Source organism: Myotis brandtii, unplaced genomic scaffold (assembly GCF_000412655.1).
Source record: "Myotis brandtii unplaced genomic scaffold, ASM41265v1 scaffold523, whole genome shotgun sequence".
NCBI classification, from domain to species: domain Eukaryota; kingdom Metazoa; phylum Chordata; class Mammalia; order Chiroptera; family Vespertilionidae; genus Myotis; species Myotis brandtii.
In genome coordinates, this window is record NW_005369902.1 from 291,970 (window position 1) to 303,893 (window position 11,924).

At 44.6% G+C, this 11,924-nt stretch overlaps 1 protein-coding gene across 1 annotated transcript in view; it reads right to left on the bottom strand.

Annotated features, from left to right (window-relative positions):
* Positions 1 to 9,469: 9,469 nt before the first annotated feature.
* The window catches only part of WSB1 (WD repeat and SOCS box containing 1), a 40,360-nt gene continuing 37,905 nt past the window's right edge, over positions 9,470 to 11,924 (bottom strand). The window contains exons 10-11 of the mRNA XM_014548838.1: positions 11,117 to 11,224; positions 9,470 to 10,613 (exon numbers count right to left, since the gene is read on the bottom strand). Of these exons, the coding sequence (XP_014404324.1) occupies positions 10,454 to 10,613; positions 11,117 to 11,224 (268 nt within the window). The 3' untranslated portion in view covers positions 9,470 to 10,453. The remainder of the gene's footprint in view (positions 10,614 to 11,116; positions 11,225 to 11,924) is intronic.

The window sequence follows — 11,924 nt, forward strand, 5'->3', positions numbered from 1 at the left end:
TCCCGCTCCAGAGCATCTGCTGCTCCCTGGGCTTGGCGGGCCAGGCAGGGAAACTGGGTCAGGCCGGTGGCCCAGTTTGCTGTTCAGCGGCGGCGGCCAATGGCAGGAGGTGAGTGGGGAGGGCAGCTCAGGTTACTCCCTGGCCCATTCATGTGACAAATATCTGAGGAGTTCCTACTAAGTGCCAGGCAGGTCAGAAGGCACTCCGCCGGGCAGTGTCTAAAGCCGGGGCCACATGAGTTCAGAATGTGTAATCTCAGGACCCTGGAGGCCCGGCTTGACTGGGCACGTCCCCAAATCACGGGTCTCCCCGTCACATCTCAAGTTCAGCTGCCTAAATTGGAACACCTCACCCTGGCATTGGATTCCGTGGGATCTAACCCCGCCCCACCTCTCTGACTTCCACTGGCTAGTTCAAACTCCGACACCCCTCACCCCCACCCCACTCCCACCCCCCATTTCCTGCTCCATATTGACCTAGGGCTGGTGTTTGTATCCCACTGGCAACGGACACCTTCCTCCCAAGCCTACCCAGTCTTCACTGTGCTTCTGACTCTGCCCTGGGATGTCTGAGGACTACTTTCTTTTTCCCTCCAAAATCCTCACTTTTTGCTAATAAAAAGGACACTTGGGTCACCTGGTCCAAAGGTGTGAGCTGCTGAACCTCAGCGAAGCCTGAAGCAGCCTGCCCGGGTCTGCACCACTGGGAGCTGGACAGCAGGGCAGCCGGAGATGGCTGGGGAGATACAAGGGAGAAGGTATTTCCAGAGGAAGGGGAAGCTTCAGGGAGGGAGGCCTGGGCCCAAGTGGCATGAAGACCTTGGCCAGGAGAGGCCAGCAAGGGTCAGATTGAGGAGGGGCTGAGTCCGGAAGAAGCTAGCTAGCTCGACCTCTCCTTCTCCGGTTCCTTCCTCTTCCCTTCCCCCTACCCCTGTAGGTTGGGTCTGACGCTGAAGCCTCGTGGTGGTGGCCATGGAGTGGGGCTGCTGCAGGGCCTCTCTTAGGCTGAGTTTTGCTAACACAGCGGCATCTTGTCCATCCCTCCGACCCCCGCTCCAGTGGCTCCTGAGCATCAGAGATGCTCTGCCTGCCTCATAGGTGGACACGCCGAAGCTCAGAGGACTAAGTGATGCAGGAAACACAGTAGAGAGGCACAGGGATTAACTCCAGGCCTCCTCACACTCCTCATTTCAGAGGATGTGGCCAGAATGAATGGGAAAGCAGGTGCGCTGAGCCTTTGTGGGATGACTTGTTCATAGATTTGAAGGTGTCAGTTTGTCTTCAGCATTCTTTAAAAACTTTGAAAATATTTGCTGTAGGATGTCCAAACAACACAGAAGTGTATAACATAAAATCCAAATGAAAGTATGATTGTCCCCTAACTCACACCCTCACTTCTCACTGTTAACAGATTGGTATAAATCTTTCCAAGCTTTTCCAGCTCTCTCTATAGATTCGAGCATATCATTCCAGAACTTGCTCTGTTCTTTTCTTGTAAAGGCTCCTAAAGTCCCACCATGTGGTTAACCCGGCCCTCTCAGGTGGGCACTGAGAAAGGTTCCTTCCTCGGTGCACTGGGGGAACATCTCTGGGAATAACTTTCTCCAAGTGGAATTGTGAGCCCAAAAGACATACATGCTTCTGCTAGTCTCTTACAGCTTGTCACTCACTGCAGGGGCTGACAGGCGCAGGACAGGCTGCATCGAGCCATCACACGGAGCAGCTCCAAATGTCAGCCTCCAGTGACCTTTCCTGGCCACCTGCTCCCTGCTCCCTGGCCTGCCCTTCACCCCCCAGCCAGGAAGTAGCTCAGTCTAAAGCTTCAGCTTTGTGCACAGCCTCTGGGGTTCTTCTGTCATCCCTGATCTGCACACACTCACCCATACACACACACACACACACACACTACCACCACCACCACCACCAACACATTTGCCATCATACACTTCCACCACCCGCTATTAGAATAGACAACCACCCTACCATAGCGAACCACCCATTCAGCCATGAACTTGCAAAGTCTCCCTCTTGCAGCCTAGCAGCCCTGCTTTGGTAACAAACCCTCTTTTCCCTCCTTTTAAGGCAGTGACAAAGATAAACTGTTTGTCTCCAAATGCCAATGCCCCAGAGCTGAGCCCAGCTCTCCTTGGAGTGTGACTGCTTATTGTTTAATGCAGGACCTGGCGTCCACTCCGGGGTGGTATCAAGTGAGTGGTGTGGGCCAGCGAGTCAAGCAGTAAGTTTTCATGGTGTCTGTCTGCGTTCAGTCCTGAGCCAGGTACTGGGGGTGAGAAAAGAGAAATAGAGGACATAAACCCTAACCCTTTCCCTTTTCCCTCCCCACACCCTCACTGCCCCAGTACTACTAGTATATGCACAAGGGCTCCTACCATGCATGGATTTAAGGAACTTTGCCTCACGCTGGCTGGGTAGCTCAGTTGGTTAGAGTATTGTCCTGATATGCCAAGGTTGTAGGTTTGATCCCCTAAAATGCCTGGAAGCTGCTTCACACCTCTCTTTATACCCCTACTGCACCCCTCACCCAGCCTGACAAACTATCCATCCTCCAAACTTAGCATCGCATCTACAGCCTGCCTTCCTTCACATGCCTGAGCACTGCTGCTCACTCTCTCTGAATCATAAGTATGGGATCAAGAGACAAACAAGCTACTGGCGTGGGCTGCCCTTCGGGTCTGAGCTAGCCAGTCATGCGTACAAATACTCCCAATGCCTTTCTGGTCCCTTCGCCCCTTTCATCATTCAGCCATTGAAAGGTCGATGCAATGGCCCCTTCTCCCCTGAGGCCTCACTCTGCACAAGGGCAGGCACCACTAAGGAATGAGCCAGAACTGTGGAAGAGGGCTGGCCGTCAAGTGTGCTTTCAACTGGACGAGAGTTGGGTGGTGAGGGAGGTCAGGTGGGAAGGATAACCCAGCTACCCCACGTGGAGTTTCCCGGCATCCTCCCTGGTTTCTGGTGCTGTCCCCCACAGCCGCCTTCTTTCGAAGATTCCATTTGCTGGGGCACTGGTTCCAACAATAGGAGTGAAAGGAAACAGCACCTTCGTCTTCCAGTCCAGGCTCTGCTACTAACATCACCTTGTCTTGATCAAGTTGAATGACTTCAGTAAAATTAAGAGGTTTGAACCAGATCAGTGGTTTTCAGTGTGGCGTGGGTCAGGGTTTTCAGACTCAGAATCTCCAGGAAAGGGACCTGGCAGGTATGTTTTCAGAAATACAAGTAACTCATTGTCAACGCTGGCCTTAGCTCCTCTCTGGGGCCCGTGTTGCCCTTCCATTCTCCGGAGAGAGCCATGGGGCACACTCACTGTGAGCTTGGGGTGGGGGTGGGGAGGTGGGTATAGACCTGGTGCTATCCCAAGTGTCATACCAGTGTAATTACCAAGAACTTGCAGGGTAGTGAAGAAAAACGACTCACATTGTGTGATATGCCAGACCCTATTCCAGTCTTGTAACTATAAAGTCCTTTATTTTTTATTTTTATTTTTAAATATATTTTATTGATTTTTTACAGAGAGGAAGGGAGAGGGACAGAGAGCCAGAAACATTGATGAGAGAGAAACATCGATCAGCTGCCTCCTGCACACCCCCCACTGGGGATGCTCCCGCAACCAAGGCACATGCCCCTGACCAGAATCAAACCTGGGACCCTTCAGTCCGCAGGCTGACGCTCCATCCACTGAGCCAAACCCGTCAGGGCAGTCTTGTAACTATAAAGTCCTTTAATCCTTATAACAATTCTATAAGGATATTAACTATAACTATCCTCATTTTACAGCCAAGGAAACAGACACAGAGCAACTCAGTCCCTACCCAAGTTCCCACAGCTGGTAAATAGAGAGCTGGTGTGACCGCCCTGGCAGTTTGGCTGCAGACTCTGCTATCAACCAACTCTGTTGCTCATGGCAATAAGCCCAGCAAATAAGGCCATGCCAGTGATCCTGCGTGTGGCTCATTATAGCAATTATGAGTTTGTCTTTTCCTTAGTTGTTTAGTGGTTTGCAGGTCTGTTTTCATTTGCTCTCTCGAGTGGAATTCCTTGAGAGCAGAAACTATGTTTTGGTATCCCCAGCACCCATCATGGTCTGGCATGCAGCAAGTCCTCAAGTGCTGTTGGGTGAATAAATGAATGAATGAATGAACGCACAAATGAAGAAAGGAAAGAAACGCTCTCGCCAGTTTGGCTCAGTAGATAGAGCGTTGGCCAGCGGACCAAAGGGTCCCAGGTCCGATTCCAATCAAGGGCATGAACCTCAGTTTCAGGCTTTTCCCCAGCCTGGGCCCTAGTTGGGGCTTGTGCAGGAGACAGCCAATCGATGTGTTTCTCTCATAGATGTCTCTCTTGTCTTTCCCTCTGTCTTCCACTCTCCCTAAAATTCAATGGAAAAATATCCTCAGGCGAGGATTAACAAAACAAATAAAGGAAAGAAAGAAGGCACACATGTTTGAATGACAAGTGCTGGGATTGAGGGAGGCACAGGGTGCAGAAGCCAGGGTAAGGTAGCCTGGGCAAAGGCAGGAATCAGGCCCGAGGGTGGTTTTGTGCCCCGAGAGGAGCAGCTAAGCAGTGTACTCCGCACAGTCTCTGCACACAGCCTGCCTCCAGGAGGTGGCTCCAGTACTTGTTCCAGCAAAAACCTCAGCAGCCTCCTCCCCTGCTTTCCCTCCCAGTGGAAGTTGGCTCCTCCCAGGCCTCCAGGCCTTGTGCCTTGGGCCAGGAAGCCAAACTAGTTCCCGTCCACCATCCACTTCACCACCCCTCCCATCCCTGCCTCATCATCTGACTGCTCACATGAAGCCCAGAGTGGGGTGTGGCTGTTTTTAAGGCCTTTGGCATTTATTTCAAGGTGGGGGGAGGGAGAACTTAACAAAACAACTGCTTAACACACTAGAAAATATTTTATGACTTGCCTCAAATTTGTATGGGGGAAGGGGTAATCAGACACCCAAGGACCCTATTGCTGTGAAGATGTGATCTGTGGCCCCTATCATCCTTCAGCCATTGAAAGGTCGGTGAACTTTCAGGCATAACAACAGCTCCCTGCCTTGGGTTAGGCTCTGTGCTAAGTGCTTTGGCAGCTTGATTTCATTTAAATCTGATAATCATGGGCCTTAAGTACTATGATGATGTCTATTTCACAGGTGAGGAAGAGGAACTTCAGAGGTTGGTGTGCCCAAGGTCATGCAGCTACAAAGTAGTTGGAGCAAGATTTTTAAAAATGTTTTTATTGATTTTAGAGAGAGAAAGGGAGAGGGAGAAACATCAATGTGAAACATGTGTAGGCTGCCTCCTGCAAGCCCCCTAGTGGGGATCACACTTGAAACCTGGGCATGTGCCCTGACTGGCAATCAAACCAGCATCCTTTTGATGCACATGACTACGCTCTAACCAACTGAGCCATACCTGCCGGGCAAAAGATTAATTTCTAATTCAGGACTATGATTAGAATGATCTGAGCCTGACTTGGGCCCCTCCTGGCTATGAAATGTCCGTGCTTTTTTGATGCATCAGTTGACCTGGATAACTCTTCCACCCAATCCAGTCTGGCCTCCAGGACTCTGGCCCAGGGCCAACCTGGTGGCTGCGACTCCTGCTGGGTCAACTCCAGACAAGTGAGTCTAACCTTGTCTGCACAGCTGGTGCAAGGGGCTCGGGTTTTCCCTGGGTTTGGCAGCTTGTAACCTGACCTAGTGTTGATCTCTAAAACCAGTGGCTGCAAAGTCACATGACTTTCTCACCCCCAGTGACGGTTTTGCTGTTTCCTGCTTCAGCAAGTCTGAGTTGGGTTGTTCAGATGGGCAATAAAAATGATTTAAGATAAGTTCCTAAGGAGAGCCATGTGGAGGAAAAACCAATGTCCAGAGTAATTTCCCCAGGCAGTGGGCAAAGGGCAGAGCTCAACAGTCATTTTCTTGTCTGAGTGGGTTTTAATTGTCAAATTATATTTGGAGTTATTCCTTTGTTTTTTCCACAATGCAGTGAAAGGTGGAGTGTATTTGGAAAGGTTAAGCCTGACATCATACTTGACCCTAAAGGATTAGCAAAGACTAACGCAGGCACTAATTTAGGAGTCTCATGTTGACCGAGTACTTTTCCTAAATTATGCCCATTATAGAGAGAAACAGGGTTCTGGAGACAGAGTAACCAGAATTAAATCCTGGATGTCATTTCTTAGCTGTATGACCTAGGGGAGTGAGTTGGTCTCTCTGAACCTCCACAGCTACAAAAGGTGAGTAATACCACTTCAATTGTTGGGAAGCAACAGGGGCAGCAATGAGCACAAAGCAAGCGCTCAAGTGGTAGTAGTAACAATTGTCAAATGCCTACCATGAACCAACACTGTGCAGTTATGAAATAAAAGCTAAACACTATTCATATAGAGGAGGCATTATTACAGCATTTATTATATCAAACCTCCCTAAGTTGCAAGCTATTAAACAGCCAAGTCAGCAATCACCTAAGTCTTTCTTAGGACTGGAGCCTCAGCCAGCACCACTGCAGTCCTCTGGGCAGCAGGCCCTGGGGTGAGAAACTAGGCCATATGAACATCCTCCTGATCTGAGGCCAGATGGGGCCAAGCCTAGAAGGCTGGGTCTTTGCCAGCAGTTGAGCAGCATGACCCAGACAGTCCGAGAGCTGCTTTCTCTGTTCAGCACAAACTGGATAGGCTGGCACTGGGCCTCTCCAAACCAGGGGTGCTTCCATGCCTGCTGACCAGGTTCTGGCCTCTCATCTTTCCATGGCTCTAACAACCAGTCACTGGGACCCAAATGCCAGCTGAACCCTGAGAGAGGACAAGAGAACCAATCCCTACCCAGGCATGACCCCTTTGCCTTCTAAATGAGGCATCAATCCCTAAGGATTGTAACTAGTAATAGAGCATATCTGAAAGGCCAAGTGGTATGGAAATTAATGAAGACTGATGGAATTTAAGAAAGAGGCAAGACCACTTTGGGCTGAGGCAGCTTATCTGCGACTGTCAAAAGAAACCAGCTAAGTTATAAACTCAAATCGACAAGATTTGGGAATGCCATGAAATTGAGGGATATAGGCTTGTGTTACAAAATAGGGGACGATGGAGACAACCTTTGACTTAGGGACTGTAGACCCTTGCAACACAATTGGCCAATAGGAATGGTTGCTTTTTCTAAGCTCAAATTGTATCATTTAAGAGAGAACTTGAAGCCTATGTAGTAACTACTGCCAAACATCACAAAGGACTTGGAGGTGGGGAAGTGGTTGAGGAATACGAAGTGACTGACTGTGTGATGCAGCTGAGCTTCCATCTATTTAAAACATTTTCAGGAAGCATTCCTGCTGGTCCTATAGTAAACTAACTGTGGCTTTCCTCACAATTGCGGAGACTGTGAGTCATGACTTACTGGGTGGGCTTGCCATTTTGTGTTAGTTTAGAGCAGGGGTGGGCAAACTTTTTGACTCGAGGGCCACAATGGGTTCTTAAACTGGACCGGAGGGCCGGAACAAAAGCATGGATGGAGTGTTTGTGTGAACTAATATAAATTCAAAGTAAACATCATTAAATAAAAGGGTTCGGTATTTATATCTTTACAGTTTCCATTTTATATTATCCTCATTCCTCTTTCTCAGGTAACTTTTAACATACATAATCCTTTTTTTTTGTTTTGGTGAGAACATTTCATTATTAATCAATATACATAAAACAACTTACTGGAGTTGCCACTTCATCTGTCTTCATTGCAAGTCATTTCATCTCATTTCCTGACCTTACAAGAAATGATTTCTAGTTCACATTCTTTTTGGAGAATAATTTTTAAAAAGAGCCATTACTGCTTCAAACTGATTTAAAACAAAACAAACATAAAAAAGCCTATCGCCATCATCACTGTATTATCATTTTTCCTTAACAAAGTCAGGGGTTTATTTTCCTGTGATGTTACAGTTGGGAAAAGCTCCTGGATTTCTAACATTGTCTCTAAAAGAGAAACCACAAGAATAATCACAGTTGCAGTCTCTAATAGGGAAAATAACGCTGGAGTTCATTTAAATGGAATTAAAATTTTTTTTTCTTCCCCAATCCTAGCCTCATTCAGCCTTTTTCCCCCCCTCCTGATTCTTCAACGGTTAAAATAAACCTCTATAAGTACCAAGTCACAATCACACAAATCTATAAAGGCAAGCTTTACAAAGCAAAAGGCAGGTTGAGATTGCCCATTAATCTTCATTCCTCCCAAACATCTTAGTAGAAACATAAGCCAAGGTTACGATGACCCTTTCTCCTGATTGCACTTTGTTTGCTACCAAAAGCTCTTACTTCTGAGGGGGAAAGGATGTAAAAAATAATCAGTGTACTTCAATTAACTGTATGATTTTGAAAATGACATAAGAGTAAACCCATATACAACTCTATAATAAATATTGTTTTAAGATCTATAAATTCTGTAGTTAAAACACTGTCATAGGCCAGAATCTGATCAGAATTACTTGGATAAAATGTTCATCACCCACAAACTTTCTTTCTGATTAATCTGGAGGTTAGATCCACTCTCAATGGTTTCTGGATTGTGAGATAATGTTTTACTTTGTAGTTTCTTATCCCAAAGCTGGCTGGCCGACAGCCAGGTCCTCTGTATCCACAAGCCCATGCCTCAACCCAGAAGCATGCTCCATCCAGCCTTTTTTGGTCTTGCTGCCCCGAAGGCAGTGAAAACCAGTTGAATCCAACTTAGTCTTAATCACAAGCAGGCAGGGAATTTCAGGGATCAAAAATTTAAAGATTTGCCAACCTAAGATCAAGATATAGGACTTTAAGTTATTTGAAATCACTTTAGATCATTTGAAATTGTGAGAAGATAGCTTGGCTGAACATGAGAGGCATTTCCATATGTTTACACACAGCCCTATTTGGTACTAAACTAGGATATCAAATCTAAACAAATAATCTCTTGCCAGTTCTCCAAATGAAGTGCTTGTGGCAAAGACTAGAAGAGAGAAAGAAGCAGTATCATTTTAAAATCATGTAGTCAGATTCTGACCCATGTTAAGAGTCCAACTACATCTTCCCTACTTCCCTTGCTTTGGTCACTCATACATTAAAGTATTACCATCCTGTTATCACCTTCTTCCCAAAGGATGGAAGATATAAGCATGTTTGTACTTGACTCATATTCTTCAATCTCCCTTTCATCTTGGCACTATGGTTTTCATGAGAAAAGGAAGCAAACAATTCTGGCCTTTCCAGAGAATCATTCATTCAAAAAAGCTATTCTTAAAGCATTACTGCAACAATTCTCCCAGAAGAAACAATGTGCAAGTTAAATTCATGAAGCATTAACTCTAGCCCTATACTTGTGCTATTTCTTCACTACCTTACTTACTTCATTTGCTTGTGGTGCTCCATCAATCTTAAAATGGAGACAGACAAAAAGTATTAAACCTTCCAACATATTTAAAAAAAATTTGCAGAAGATAGTGATTTTTTGTCTTTAATTAAAAAACTCAACAAAAATATATAATCAGAATTTTACATGATACATACATTCTTAATATCTGCAGGTAAGATAAGTAACAGAGGGCAAAAGCAGGTATGCTGTATTGCTTCTCTTTGGTAAGTCACCAATATTATCCCCTGCAGAAACATAGGATACATGTAAAAACAAACAAAACAACAAAAAGCACAAAACCATGGTCTTAAAATAACTGAACCTTACTACAAACAGCAAAATATATAGCAATAATACAGTAGATGGATTTTTAAATTGACTAAAATTTGTAATACTTTATATACAAAGATTAAAGTAACAAGCTGCTTTCCAAAATTAAGGTCTGCAGCAGCAGTTTGAGGGGGGTAAATGACACCCTTTTTCTAGTTAAATCCTGGCTGTTTTTAATTGAATAATGTCACATTCAAACTCTCTCAGATGCCATTGTTAAGGAAAACAAAATCCTTTTCCTATACAAAAACTTCGTTTTACTTGCAAATCAGTTGTCTGCCCCCTACCACCAAATGCATTTTATATGAGGCAATTCAACTTTCTTAAGTCAATATTTACCATCTAAAATCATTGTTCCAAAATAAAAAAATGTTTCTTACACTTTACAGCAAAGATACATGTTGTGGCTCTATTGAAACAATATATAAAAAATGTTGGAACTAAAGATTAGAAAAGCAGAAAGGTCCATTCAACACATAGCAGCTTATATCTAAATATGTACATGTATGTATGTTTTCACAGTTAAATTTTAGAAAAAAATTACATTTTATATGTTCAGAAATATTTCTACTGTGGTCTATAAATAATATTTTAAAAACTCAACTAATCAAAATGCAGTACAAGAACGTATCAAATTAAATAAATCTAAACCTTGAAAAACAGATACTTGAAGTCAGTAAAGCTTGAGGTTTATGTAAAGTGTGTTCCATCAGTCCCTCCTACTCTTATTACAGAGTCCTCTATATACGATAGGAGAGAAACTCCAACACTTTGGAAGGAATCGGCAGTTTCTGGACCTCTTGGGTAGGCATCACTCTCCGGATTGACATGCGACATAAATGTTGAAGGCTAGGGATTTGCCTTGGAGTGGCCCAAAAATACACACTTCCATCATGTGTCCTAAACAGAAACAAAACAAAAAAATCACAAGCTCGGTCATCCAAATACATGTATTTCAACATCCTACAGTTCAAACAATTATCGTCCAAGGCTGTGTATTAGAGTCACAAATTGCACGTTAAAACCTAATTAAGGCCCAGCCAGCATGGCTTAGTGTTTGAGCAATGACCTATGAACCAGGAAGTCATGGTTTGATTTCCGGTCAGGGTATATGCCTGGTTGCAGGCTCAATCCCCAGTGTGGAGCATGCAGGAACCAGAAGATCAATGATTCTCTCTCATCATTAATGTTTCTATCTCTCTCTCCCTCTTCCTTCCTCTCTGAAATCAATATATAAAAAGAAAAAATTATTAAGGAAACCTAACCAATGATCATCATCTCCTCTATGACAAAGCTATTATAAAGAGCCCTCATTAAAGATTTACTGACAATAATACTGGCTGTTTTGATTAAAAACCACCTGAAATTGTCTTGTTAAAAACAAAGTAGAAAAATGGATTTACCCAGCAGCTAAAACACTGCCATCAGTAGAAAAGGCACAGCAAAGACCATTGCTCAAAGGTGCAACTTGTACTGGATAATCCTCATCAATTCTCCAGAACCTCACCATTCTGAAAAGGAAAAACATTGTCCAGTAAATATCTAGTAGGAAATTTAATGTAAAAACTTTTAAAATTGACAAAGAAATACCACTATGTTCTGAGTCACAAAACAGTACATTCACACACAAATCACTGCAATAAGCAATTACTGTAACTTGCTTTATAAAGAGTGTTATAGTCTTGCCCTGGCCGGGTGGCTCAGTTGGTTAGAGCATCGTCCTGTGCACCAAAAAGTTGCGGGTTCAATTCTCGGTCAGGAACATACCTAGGTTGCAAGTTTGGATCCCTGGTTGGGGTGTGTACAGGAGACAACCCATCGATGTTTCTCTCTCACATCTATCTTTCTCTTCCCACCCCTCATAAAATCAATAAACACATTCTCAGGTGAGGATTAAAAAAAAAAAAAGAAGCCCTAGTGGATGGAGTGTTGGCCTATGGACTGAAGGGTCCCAAGTTCGATTCCGGTCAAGGGCTATGCCTGGGTTGTGACGGCTCAATCCCCAGTGGGGAATGTGCAGGAGGCAGCCAATCAATGATTCTCTCTCATCACTGATGTTTCTATCTCCCTCTCCCTTCCTCTCTGAAATCAATAAAAATATATTTTTTTAAAAAAAGCATAGTCTATACCAGTGATGGAGAACCTATGACACGCGTGTCAGAGGTGACACACGAACTCATTTTTTTTGGTTGATTTTTCTTTGTTAAGTGG